Source organism: Lepidochelys olivacea (assembly GCF_965140295.1).
Source record: "Lepidochelys olivacea isolate rLepOli2 genome assembly, chromosome: 19".
In the NCBI taxonomy this organism is placed as follows: domain Eukaryota; kingdom Metazoa; phylum Chordata; order Testudines; family Cheloniidae; genus Lepidochelys; species Lepidochelys olivacea.
The window spans coordinates 6,841,346-6,853,941 of NC_140429.1; the positions used below are offsets into that span (position 1 = coordinate 6,841,346).

The 12,596-nt window shown below is 52.7% G+C and overlaps 2 protein-coding genes across 2 annotated transcripts in view; both read right to left on the reverse strand.

The window, feature by feature from the left end:
- Positions 1-1,903, reverse strand: part of KPNA6 (karyopherin subunit alpha 6) — a 32,694-nt gene extending 30,791 nt beyond the window's left edge. The window contains exon 1 of the mRNA XM_084652269.1: positions 1,828-1,903. Within this exon, the coding sequence (XP_084508395.1) occupies positions 1,828-1,831 (4 nt within the window). The 5' untranslated portion in view covers positions 1,832-1,903. The remainder of the gene's footprint in view (positions 1-1,827) is intronic.
- Positions 1,904-8,353: 6,450 nt separating this feature from the next.
- FAM229A (family with sequence similarity 229 member A) lies at positions 8,354-12,535 on the reverse strand. Its single transcript, XM_084652418.1, has 2 exons — positions 11,153-12,535; positions 8,354-8,597 (listed from the first exon to the last, which is right to left on the reverse strand). Exons 1-2 carry the CDS (start codon positions 11,269-11,271, stop codon positions 8,495-8,497), a joined length of 222 nt encoding a protein of 73 aa, XP_084508544.1. The 5' UTR covers positions 11,272-12,535; the 3' UTR covers positions 8,354-8,494.
- Positions 12,536-12,596: the final 61 nt, after the last annotated feature.

Here is a 12,596-nt window from a genome sequence, read left to right on the forward strand (position 1 = left end):
CAGTACTATATAACCAGTACTTAGAGGCAGGAGAGGTCAGCTATATAGTTAAGCTCTCAGACAAGTAATTCCTCTTCATACTGCTCAGAGAACAATGCTAGAAACCTGTAAGCAACGCTCACATTCCAACAGCTGTTGCTAGTTAGCTTGAAACCAAGGACAGAGCACCAAACCAACCCAACGTCTGTGCAGATGTGCAAGCTATACAGGCCCCTGCTCAGCAGCCTGCTTCTCTCTAAAAGATTAAATAGATCTGCAGAACAGAGAAGCATTTTTAAGTCTCATTCCTGGCTTCCTCAGGATCTCCCCTACTAAATCACTAGGAAACAGTCCTAGACTGATCCCACATACACAGTGAAAGTTTTGCCTCAGAACTGGACTTTGTGTGTGGTGTGTGTGTTTGTTTTTTACCACACAGCTAGGGTGCCTTGTATTAGGAAGAATTGGTTCACTGACCTTCAGGAAGTGTATAAGACTTATCTATGCAATGAAAGAGGGGAAGGGATGGTTAGCAGCATTTTGCAGAAAGTAGCAGATAGTGAGTAGCTTATGTTTTAATCTTCATACATACACCAGCCATTATTTAGACAGAGGCCACAGTATGCTAGGTGCTTCCCAGACATGCCAACAGACAATGCCCAGCTCCAAAAAGCTGGTTAGGTAAGCACATTTTGTAAGTCAAGAGATAAAGCAATTCCTCCCCACCCTGTGCATTTTTATGGCTGGCATACCAGCCTGACAGCCAGGTGAATAGGCCCATGATTTGCAAACTATCCTATTGCTGCAATGATTTTTGGGTACCAGCAAAATGACTGTGGTGGTCTGTTTCTCGCTTCCAAGTATTGCTGATAAAGAAGCCCAACAAAATACTCTTTCCCATGCAACATTCAAAGCGTAACAGAGCACCTTCCTTTCTGGATGAAAAGGACAGTACCTCTGAAATGCTACCGCTTCTGGGGTGGAAGAAGTCAGCCAACAGGCCAGTTAAAAGAAAAGTGAAGGGTGGGGAAATTTTCGCTAGGACACTGGGACAAACCCCTATGATGTGGAAGGTCAAGGGGGTTTTGTGCCTCTCCCACAGAGCAGGCTGCAGCAACGGACACCCCCTTAAACTGCACCCAAGCCAAGGGCCCCGGCTCCCCCCCCACCCCCACCGGGCATTCATGCACGCGGGGCGCTGCTTCGCCATGGCGGGGGTGCCCCTGTCACCCAGAGACAGAACAAGCGGGTGGGGGGGGGGTGGGCAGCGGGGGGGGGGGCGGGGGAGTGCCAAGCAACCCGCGCGCGGAATGAATAAGCAGACGCGCCTCCAGCGCGGCCCTGGGCTCCCCCTCCAGCATCGCCAGCGCCGCCCCGCCCCTCCCCTCAGGGACTCAGGCCCCACGGCCGGCCCCCGGACACGCCGCCCCGCGACGCCAGGCCCCGCCGGGAGCCAGGAAACGCGGGGGAGGGGGGGCAGACACGCCCCTAAACCCGGGGGGACAGAAGGGGGCACAGGGGCGGGCAGGAAGCGCCCCGCGGCCGCAGGGGGTCAGACCCCGCCCCCTCGAGCCAGATCCCCCCGCGCAGGGGCTGAGGGGGGGGGGCAGGGCACCAAGGGGCCGGCTGACCCCAGACACACTCGGGGGGGCGGGGGGGGGAACTGACCCCACCCCAGGGGCCCGGCGCGCGGACCCGGCGCTCGGATACCAGGGTGATGGGCACCGTGTCCGAGACCGCCGAGCGGGCCCCGGGACGGGCAGGGGCGGCCGGACCCGCCCGGCTGGAGCCTCCCCCCGTGGGCGCCGCCTCCCGCAGGGCGCAGAGGGACCGCAGCGGCCTCCTCACCCATCTCCGGCTCCGGCGGCTCGTCACCAGGCTCCGGCTCGAGCTGCGGCGGCCACAATATGGCGGACGGCGACGGGGGAGGGGCGGGAGGGAGAGCGGAGAACGGCGGCCGGGAATGGACAAACCTCGCCACAACGCGCCCCGCCCTTTAAAGGGGCAGAGACCCCGCGGGAGGGGAACGAGGTGCCAGTTTTGTTCAATATCTTCATAAATGATCTGGAGGATGGTGTGGATTGCATCCTCAGCAAATCTGCGGATGATACTAAACTAGGAGGAGTGGTAGATACCTGGAGGGCAGGGATAGGATACAGAGGGACCTAGACAAATTGGAGGATTGGGCCAAAAGAAATCTGATGAGGTTCAATAAGGAGAAGTGCAGGGTCCTGCACTTAGGACGGAAGAACCCAATGCACTGCTACAGACTAGGGACCGAATGGCTAGGCAGCAGTTCTGCGGAAAAGGACCTAGGGGTGACAGTGGACAAGAAGCTGGATATGAGTCAGCAGTGTGCCCTTGTTGCCAAGAAGGCCAATGGCATTTTGGGATGTATAAGTAGGAGCATTGCCAGCAGATCGAGGGACGTGATCGTTTCCCTCTATTTGACATTGGTGAGGCCTCATCTGGAGTACTGTGTCCAGTTTTGGGCCCCACACTACAAGAAGGATGTGAAAAAATTGGAGAGAGTCCAGCGAAGGGCAACAAAAATGATTAGGGGTCTGGAACACATGATTTATGAGGAGAGGCTGAGGGAACTGGGATTGTTTAGTCTGCAGAAGAGAAGAATGAGGGGGGATTTGATAGCTGCTTTCAACTACCTGAGAGGTGGTTCCAAAGAGGATGGTTCTAGACTGTTCTCAGTGGTAGAAGATGACAGAACAAGGAGTAATGGTCTCAGGTTGCAGTGGGGGAGGTTTAGGTTGGATATTAGGAAAAACTTTTTCACTAGGAGGGTGGTGAAACACTGGAATGCGTTATCTAGGGAGGTGGTGGAATCTCCTTCCTTAGAAGTTTTTAAGGTCAGGCTTGACAAAGCCCTGGCTGGGATGGTTTAGTTGGGGATGGGTCCTGCTTTGAGCGGGGGGTTGGACTAGATGACCTCCTGAGGTCCCTTCCAACCCTGATATTCTATGATTCTGTGATTCCCAAGCAGCTCAGCTCCAGGGAGACCGGTGGAGCCCCACAGGTGGTGGGAAGCAGAGACTGCTCAGAGCCGGAGGTGCACTGGGGTCCGGCCAGGAGGCTGAGAGGAGTGGGGGGGGGTGGGACCAGGGAGTGGAGAGGAGCCCTTGGCTGGCCAGCAGGCAGGTCGAGAGGAGCAAGTGGTGGGCGTGGGGAGCCAGGGGTCTTGGGGCGTAGAGCAAATGGAGCAAGCTGGGGCCCCTTCTGAGCATGGGCCCCTCTCCATGGAGCCATTGTAAACCCAGCACTGCCCATGACTCATTCCCTGATCCATCCTGTTCCAATTCTGACTGCGCCCAGTAACCATTCCTCCAGCATCACTACCCACCCAGCCCTCGGAAAGGTGCAAGTGTTTGAAGCCAGTTTACTTGTCTCTGTGGGCAAGGGAGATTTACACATCCAGGTGAATGACATTTTCTTGCTGTCTGTAGTAGGAAGTGTTAAGTTTATGATTCCATGCTGGAGACAGTGCAGGTCTGAGCCTGCCATTATTCCCCACCAAAAACCAGTGTGTTATGCTAGCAGCATCAAGCCTGCTGGGAAAGTATTAAGTGGGTTCTGCTGAGGGAGGTGGGAGTGATTTCATAGAGCCCTTAGGGGGCATCCTGTAGAAAGAACCCGGGGAAGTGGCTGATGTTTGTTTTCCTCTTGTTAATAGAGTGAAGAGAAGAGGAAGTTGCTGGCGATGGTACAGACCCTGTACAGAATAAAATTCTTTCAGTGGCAGCACCTTTCCAGTTTTGTTCCTCTAACCTTCAAAGGGAGAAGGGTGTGGGATGAGGAGGTTGGGGGGAGGACATAAAGGAGACAATCCAGCTTCAGTTTTGCGATCTCCTCTTGCATGGGAGGAAGCTCTCCTCTTCCTTCCCATGGGCAGCCTTAAATTTTTTTGATGGCTTCCCTGTTGATGAGGCACAGCTGATGCCTGCACCCTTCCACTGCCTATCAGTCCCTCTCTCCAGCTCTGACTGCTTGGCCACTCCCAATGAAGGGCTCTGCCAAGGATAAGTCACAAACAACCCACATGTACCTCCCACTCATAGAGTGGCTGGGGGCACTTCCCCCTCCCAACCCTTGGAAGAAGAAATCAGCATTAAGGTGATCCTTCCTCCAGCTCTATTAGACATGGAAGGAGAAGAGCTGGGGGCCCAAGTGCCATCTAGTCACTCCGGTTTTCGCATCCTCCTTTGCTAAGAGAGGAGCATGGTCTCTATGCAGCGATAACAATGTAGAGTTCCCCTGGCCAGACATCCTTAATCAATGACAGACTGGTTGTCTCAGAGGACGAGCTTACGGTTCTGGGGCAGCATGACATCCCCAGCCCCACCTTGGTGGCATCGTCTGGCTGTACTGTACGCCAACCAGGCCCTGCAGAACTGGTCAGCTACACATCCCAGCTTGCAAGCTGGCATGTGCACCAGCAAACTTTACCAATACACTGCTCAAACACAAGTCAACATCCCCTCCCATGAAGCTCTGGCTGGTCAATCGTCTGTGAGCTAGGGGCTGATTGGCCTCTCTTCTCTTACTCACCTCTTTCTTCAGATTGTGGAGACCAAGCAGCCTGTTCTTATCACAATGCAAACACACAGAGAGGTCCCCAGTTAAATAACCTGCTGATCAATGGACAAAGGTGGGATTGGCAGTGAAGGAATTAGAGGAACAGGAGCAAAGCCTCAGCCAGAAATACTGAGAAACTATGATTGTTCCTTGAGAAGAATGGTTTGGTAGTTCCATATGTACAGTCTACTTTTGTCACTGCTGTTTATTATCTTCACTGGAGGTTTCTTAGGTCAAGAACAGTGGGTTGTCCAAGGTCCTGATTCCCCCCTGCCTTTCACCTGCAATATGTCACTAAACTGATTCCAAATCAGAATGCTAGTTACACCCATTTTGCACAGCTGTAAGAGTCTATCTCACGCGCAAGGCAGGAGAGAAGCAAACCCTCTTGTGTATGGAAGATCAAACATTAAAATTCCAAACACTGGCTAGCCCTGGATTAAAGCAAAGACACGTCCCAGGTACACATTTGCTTCAACCATTTTCCAAAACCAGCTTGTTCAGGGGAGCGAAGAACAAAAATAAAGATTTCACATTTGGCAGGAAGCGATAAGTTCCATGCCTTAGTTCCTAAGTGTCAAAGGGCAGCCGGCACAGGGCATGGCTCTACCAGAAGGTAGCAGAGCAGAAATGCCACAGATATACTGTGACGTTGCACTCCATATGATTTTATAAAAATATGCTAATGAGTGTGAATATAACGTAACTGGAATATGCTTCATGCAAAAGGTCTCTTGTAAGGTATCATTACAAAGCTTATAATCTACTGAGCACGGTCATCCAATTTGTACGAATGTATCATTCTTGTGTCTGAAACTAGGAATACAAAATATAACTCTGAGGTCCTATTATAGTTACGCAAATTGTGGGCCATTAATGGCGGTTTAGAATGTTGATGGCTCCCATCAACTAGGACAATTGACTGTAGATGGCTCTGTTTACTTGCAAGCCTTCCTCTGATGAGATGTGAGTGAAGGCTTGGGGTCTCACAGGACATGTGACCATGTTACCTGGTACTGAAGTCCATCTTAAACCTGGTGCTTTTCCATTTAGAAGAAGGGGTGGGGACCCAAAGAGACAAAAGATTCCCACCTTGTGCCAAAGGTATATAAGGGGATGGAGCAGAACAAAGAGGGCTGCAGGCATGAGAAATCCCCTAGCTACCATCTGAGCTGGAACAAGGACTGTACCAGGGGAAAGGATTAGGCCCAGACTAGAAAGGAGTCTAGTCTATGAAAGAAGCTTATTGGAACATCTCTGAGGGTGAGATTTCATCTGTGATCAGTTTCTTACTGTATTAGTCTTAGACTTGTGTGTTTTTGTTTTATTTTGCTTGGTAATTTACTTTGTGCTGTCTAAAGAAAAGGAGGACTTGTGGCACCTTAGAGACTAACCAATTTATTTGAGCATGAGCTTTAGTCTCTAAGGTGCCACAAGTACTCCTTTTCTTTTTGCGAATACAGACTAACACGGCTGTTACTCTGAAACCTGTCTTTGTTCTGTCTGTTATTACTTGGAAACACTTAAATCCTACTTTTTATACTTAATAAAATCACTTTTTGCTTATTAATTAACCCAGAGCAAGTAATTAACAGCTGGGACAGCAAACAGCTATGCATATCTTTCTGTCAGTGTTATAGAGGGTGGACAATTTATGAATTTACTCTGTGTAAGCTTTATACAGAGTAAGACAGATTTGGGAGCTGGGTATCTGGGTGCTGGAGACAGGAGCACTTCTTAAGCTGTTTTCAGTTAAGGCTGTAGCTTTTGGGGGACGTGGTTCAGACCTGGGTCTGTGTTTGCAGCAGGCTAGTGTGTCTGGCTCAACAAGGCAGGGTGCTGAAGTCCCAAGCTGGCAGGGAAAACGGGCTCAGAGGTAGTCTCCGCACATCAGGTGGCAGTCCCAAGGGGGTTTCTGTGACCCAACCTGTCACACATACACAGAGCCAGCTGGGACTGTGGCCAGTCGTCTCTTAGGAGAGCCCAGAACACAGTGAACTCTCACAGCTGATTGGACTAACACACAGGGCTTAAAAGCAAAGTTTTATTGTGGCCGAGTACAGAAGATCAGTGTTAGTTCCAGGCTAGTAGGGCCGGGGGAAATCCAGTGACCCCACACTTTCCAGCATCTCTGTGAAAGCGATGCAGAGCAAGTTCTGTTACCTGCTACAAATGCTCCAGGAGCGGAGGTAGCAACTTCCTGCGCAGCTGGCTCAGGTGCACACAGCCTGGAAAGGCAACTGAGGTTAGAGAACAGAGGCAAGGGGCCTCCCCAAGAGTGGCCCAGTGGTGACTCTTAGCTGGGAAAGGCGAGGACTGAGGGCAATGCCCATTGCAGGGGACCCTTTCTGCAGTAAGCCTGCAAGCCGCTGGGTGGAGGCAGCTGGATTTGCTCTGCTCTTTGTGCCCAATTGTTTTTTTCTACAAAATTAAATACAAACCAAGATCATGGGGAAAAAGAGCCCATGTCAGCTTGGCCAGCACCTGGGCTGGCTCCAACCCTGGGTGTTTCAGTAAGCCCAGCCTGGGGTGGAGGAATGGGATCCTCTCTGCTCCAGCCACTCACAGGTACCCTTTAATCAACTCTTTGGAGTTACTCAAATGCATCCAGGGCCAGAGCAGGGAGGGAGAACCCTGCTGGGCTGTAGGAGAAGCAGCTGGGTCCCAGAGAGGCAGATCTGCTCTCCCCTTTGGCCTCAAACTTTCCAAGGATGGAGGCACGGCACAGCACCCAGAGTGCACCCTCTTAGCCAAGTCATGTGACTTTGGAGGCATGTGATCATGCCACCTTAAAGGAAAGGCCATGCTAGCACATCTCCTGCCCAGGACAAGCTGGGCTGTGTGACCCAGCTGCTGCCCCCTCCCTACCCGCACTCTCGCCTCCACCTATTACCAGCAGCCAGATCTGCCTGCTGTGGCCCACAAAAAAGCATAAGAGAAGCAGTTTGCATAGGACATACACTTAGCACCAGGGCCCCCTCTGCCTCGCTCTTCCCGCCCTGGATACTGAAGCTAGTTTGGCAGTGCCCCTGTGGAGATGATTTGGGGAGGGTCCCCGCCCTGCACAGCTCACCATGCAATCCAGCTACTATTTGGCCCCTACACAATCCATGCTCCCCTTCTCCAAAAATCAACCCCACCCCATCACTCGTTCCCCACCCTAACCTCCTCCCACATCCAGCCTCCTTCCCTCCCCTAAATCAACCCCCTCCAAAAAGGTGTCATCTCCAAATCAGGCCCTCCAACAAAAACCAAGTTAGCCTCCCCGCACCAACTGGTAGGGGCTGGGTCAGACTCAGGGATGGAGGAGGCGGCTGCTGCTGCCACCCAGCTAAACCTGGCCTTGCGACTGGAGGGGCGGGGCGGGAGCTGGGAGGCAAGGAGCTGATGCTCTCTGCTTTCCCCCCAGGCTGCGGAGTCTCGTGCCAGGCAAGCCAGAGCACGTCAGCTGGACAGGGATGGGGAAAGCTGGAGCCCGAGGCTAAGAGTCAGAGTAGGCAGGTCTCCCTTGCACCCCACCGCTGGTGCTGGGAGGGGAGAGACACACTCCAGGGGAGGGCAATACACCTAGGCAGAGCACTGACCCCACTTCATTCAAGACCCCCTCCAGTGAGCTAGGACCTCAGCAGCCCCTGCTGGGCTGAGGGGTAATGCAGTGACCCCGTTCTGCAAACCCAGCCCGAATGGCTTGTTTTGCTGTGACCCCTCTGCCAGTGAGGGGGCCCAGGCGATCCCATAGGAAGATGGGAGAACTCCTGCTCTCCGGGCGCAGCACAGCGAGCAAAGGAACATTCTAAGATGTCCTTTTATTAAAATGTGCGTCACTGTTTTGTGTGGCGGCGGCGTCCTTTGTGGTTCTCCAGCTGTCAGGGTGTTTCGGGTGACCAGCTCGGCGGCCTCAGCACTCGAGCCCAACTCAGGGGAACCGTTAGGTGGTCCGTGGCCTCCCGTTCCCGCCCATGGCAATGTAAACGTCAATGGGAACGTTGGGCAGGGTCAAGCAGTGGCATCCGGGGCATCTTCTCAGCTGCCTGCACAACGAGAGAGGGGGGTTAGTTCAGCTTCCCAGGAGCGCGGTGCAAAGCCACAGATTGAGCCCCTCAGCATCACAGGTGCAGGGTCTAATAGTGGCCTATTCACCGACCATGAAGGGTGCAGATCTCAAGAGCCCTAGGCCAGCTGCCCAGGGATCAGAAGGCATCTGGCTAGTTGAACATACTCCACAAAGGGTCCATCAGTGCTCGTCCTCCTCCAGCTTTATGCAGGGAGGGAAGATTTAGGGACACATTTCACACACACCCCCCTGCCCTTCAGCTTCTCTGTCAGCTGCTAGCAGCCTGGAGCAGGAATTGAAGGCCACTCTGGAATTTTCTGCCTTAGGAATCTTTTGGCAGAAAAAGGACCAACCAACCCCCTCCCCCGCCCAACACTACCCTTAACAAGGGCCCTGAATGCCGAAGTCAGCCCTAGATGGTCTCTGTGCAGGATCTACGTCCCATGTGCCTGAAGAGAATGACCAAGGGGTTGCGGCCAAGCCCTGACGGTTGGCAATCAGTAGGAGAAGGCCGGCGCTGGGCAGCACATGAGTGCCTCTTCCAGGCGGTGATCTGAGCATGGTCTCAGCCCAGAACTGCCCAACTTGGCCCACGTACTCAGTATATAAACAACTAGTAAGAGGCAAAGTGCACAGTACAGCCACAGCTGTGTTACGGGTCCAGGTGGAACTGCCTGTTTTCGTAGCTATGGGATGCTAATTACAGTATTGGTCGTTGTCTGGTGACTGAAGATCTGGCCAGGAGAGACGAGGGGTCCGTTCATGACCAGTCTGTTAGGTTTATAGACTGAGCCGGGCAAAAAATTGCACAACCTTTTTTGGTGCTAAATGCTGCTCCTGTGACCCTGAACCATTTTGTGACTCCCTGTGGATTTCGCCCTGTTGCCCGGGTAGGAAGAAATCTAAACAAATTCAGACAAACCCAGTGTTTTGTTTTGACATTTTCTAAATGCAATGTTTAAACTTTTCCGTTTGAACCCACTTTTCACTTCAAAATGTTCTGTAATTTTAAATGATCACAACTGGTAAAACAGGGTCAACATCAAAACAAAACATCTTGCTTGACCCCAAACTTTTTTTTTTTTTTACTTTGTGGAATTACTGGCAAACCAGAAACTCAGTTCTGCACCCAGCTCTCTTTATAAATGGACCCTCTGGCCCACGTACCCCCGTCACTAACCCAGCAGCCCCTGCCCAATTTGTTCCCCGCTCTGCTCCTCACTCTAGCTGAGCATCTTCAGCCTGCTCCTCCTTGCATCTCTCCGCTTGCTGTGGCCTATAGAGGCCAATGTATTGTAGCCCTGATTCCCTCAGACTCGACAGTTACAGCAGGGGGTAGGTTTGATTTTGCCCTTGTCCGATCAGCTATAACAAGGGGAGAGTCAGGGCGAGAAATTGCATCAGAATGGAGTGAGCAGCAGCAAGCAAGCCTTGAGGTACAAGGCTTGCACCCCTAGGGAGAGCTAGAGGGTACAGCCTTGTTACAGCCCAGGGAGGTCAGGCTTGGAGTTAGTTACAGGGAGCTGCCTTGGCCTCAACAGATGTGAGTCTGACCCCCAGCCTTCGCTCTCTGATGGAATGGAGGCTGCAAACCAGTTTCCTCATTTTAACTTTACTTGGGGCCCCTGCCTCAGCCCCATTGTACAGGATTCAGCCCACAGTTGCCTAAAGTCATCCCTGGGGCCAAATCAGATGGCAACAAACTCTTCCGACTGGCTGCATGTTCCAAGCCAGGCCGTGCTGCAGCCCCAGAATGAAAGCCATCCTAACCACCACAGGGAGTAGGTGTTGTGCGAAGCAGGTTTCCTTCACTTTCCTTTGGGCACAGAGCGAGGAACTCGCTGTGACACTGAACTGGGGCGGGATGACTACAGCAGAGGCTTTCATTGTCCCCCAAAGCCTGATTTGTAGAGCTCACAGGCCAGGGTGGGCCTGGTAAAAGGGGGTGCAGTTCCACTGGCTCCTGAACGCAGCCCTGCAAGGCTGCAGCCCTCTGGGCTCATCCCTGGCCCTTTACAGAAGCCCAGTGTGTTTTGGGCAGAACAGCCTGGTGAGCCAGCCCTGGCAGGGATGCAGCATGGCAAGAAGAGGCAGGGAGACCTGGAGGAGGGGCAGAGATTAGTGAAAGGGGGAGAAAAGGGACCACGGCTCCTATTCACACCGCCCTGTAAAACAGGCACAAAGGGGGACTTGGAAAGATTAGAGGGGCAACACACCTATTTCTAAGGCTTGAAAGCTTCACTTTCCTGGGGGAATTTTCTGCTGTAGGACATGGAAGCAGGGGGCCAGACCATCCCAAAGGGGGGCTGTTCATAGCAACATCTAAGCACAGCAGCTGCCATTACAGCATCAAGAGGAAGATTTAGAAAGTGCATCAGTTCTCATGCTTCAGAGCATAACATGATTGCTAACTGGGGTCAGGAAGTAAGCTCCCCACTCCCCACTGTATAACTCTGGAAGATGTCTGCCTTCCTCCCCAAGCACTGGGCATCAGCTGACTCATTTGCTGACAGCTGCTGCAGCTGCCCTTACCTTGCTGCAGTGTGCTCAGTGGCAACTGGCTCTTGGGTCTCTGGAGCAGCTACCAGGCTGGGAGAATCTCCTGCCTCTATGGGAAATCTCCGAGCTTGTGGGGTCTCCTGGGAGCTCATGTCCTAGCCCCAGACCTGTCTAAGGAAAAGGAGGACCAAGGTCAGCACCTGCGTGACTGGGCCCGGTGAGCCCACAATTTCAGGCCCACCCCCGCCCCAAGCTGCTGCACCCTTCTCTGGCCTACGCTCACCTCTTGAAAGCTCAAGAGGGTTCCCAAGAATAAACCTGGCAGCCTGCAGTGCCTAGTGCAAAGGGCAAGATGTGACGGGGGCCAGTGGGAGGCACGAAGGCTGTTACACTGTGACACGGAAGGGCTGCTCTGACATCACAATGCAACTTGTGAGTGGCAGGGTACGACCTTCTCCCTTCTCACAGGCACGAGACTCAGGCCCAGGCCTTCTTACTTATGATTTATTATTTGGACTGCAGTGGCAGCTAGGAGCCCCAGGCCTGGACCGTGTGCGAGGTGCTGTACAATTACAGAACAAAAAGCTAGGCCCTGCCTCACCGAGCTTACAATTTAAGTATAACACGAGAAATGACAGATGGGGGAGCACAAGGAAACCATGAGACAATACTGGTCAGCATGAGGGGCAGCAGTATCAGAGCAATAGACTGACCTAGTTCTCATCTAGGGCTAGACTCGGGTCAAAGCACCACCATGCTGTAACGGTGAACAGAGGAACTGCCTCTGCCGGCCCCAGGTTTTCCCCAAAAGGCTCCGGGTCTCATGACGAGAAGGGCCCTTCCTCGACCGTGCCCAGATCAGAGATGTATTTGGGGTTGATCTTTGCTCCCTCCTGGAAGCTGATCCCCATCGGGATACAACGTGGGGTTTCGAGGGAGATCTGGGGTAGCCCCTCACACTGGACTCCTACCCTGTCCTGTAAACTGAAACTAAACAAATAAAGCCATCCTGCCAATTTGTTTGACCAACCAGGTCCATCTGATCAGAGACTCAGGTTGTGAGCTCTTTGAGACAGGGACTGTCACTTGTTCCATGTCTGTGCAATGCCCAGGACAAAGGCTCCCTAAAGAAAGGAAGCAGTGTTGCCTATTGGCTAGAACACTGGACTGGGTCTCAGAAGGCCCGAGTTAAATTCTTGGTTCTGCCACTGGGTTGCTGGGTGACCTTGGACAAGTCACTTCCCTCTTTCCACCTCAGTTTCCCCATCTGTAAAATGACGTTAATTATACTGACCTTTGTAAAGCGCTTTGAGGTCTATGGATGAAAAGTGCTAGATGAGAGCTAGGTAGTATTGTTAAGCACTATGCAATACAAACAGACATCCCAGCCCTTGTATTCATTTGAGGTCTGGTCTGGACCCTCCCTCTCCCACCCTCAAATTCACCTGGATCCAGTCTTGAAAACTTGGTCAGATCT

What these genes read in the sequence shown, in the direction of transcription:
- FAM229A (XM_084652418.1), bottom strand. Translation starts at nt 11,271, where the DNA reads ATGAGCTCCCAGGAGACCCCACAAGCTCGGAGATTTCCCATAGAGGCA. An exon ending in ACTGAGCACACTGCAGCAAG is followed by an intron (nt 8,598 to 11,152) that starts GTAAGGGCAGCT and finishes CTCGTTGTGCAG; the next exon opens with GCAGCTGAGAAGATGCCCCG.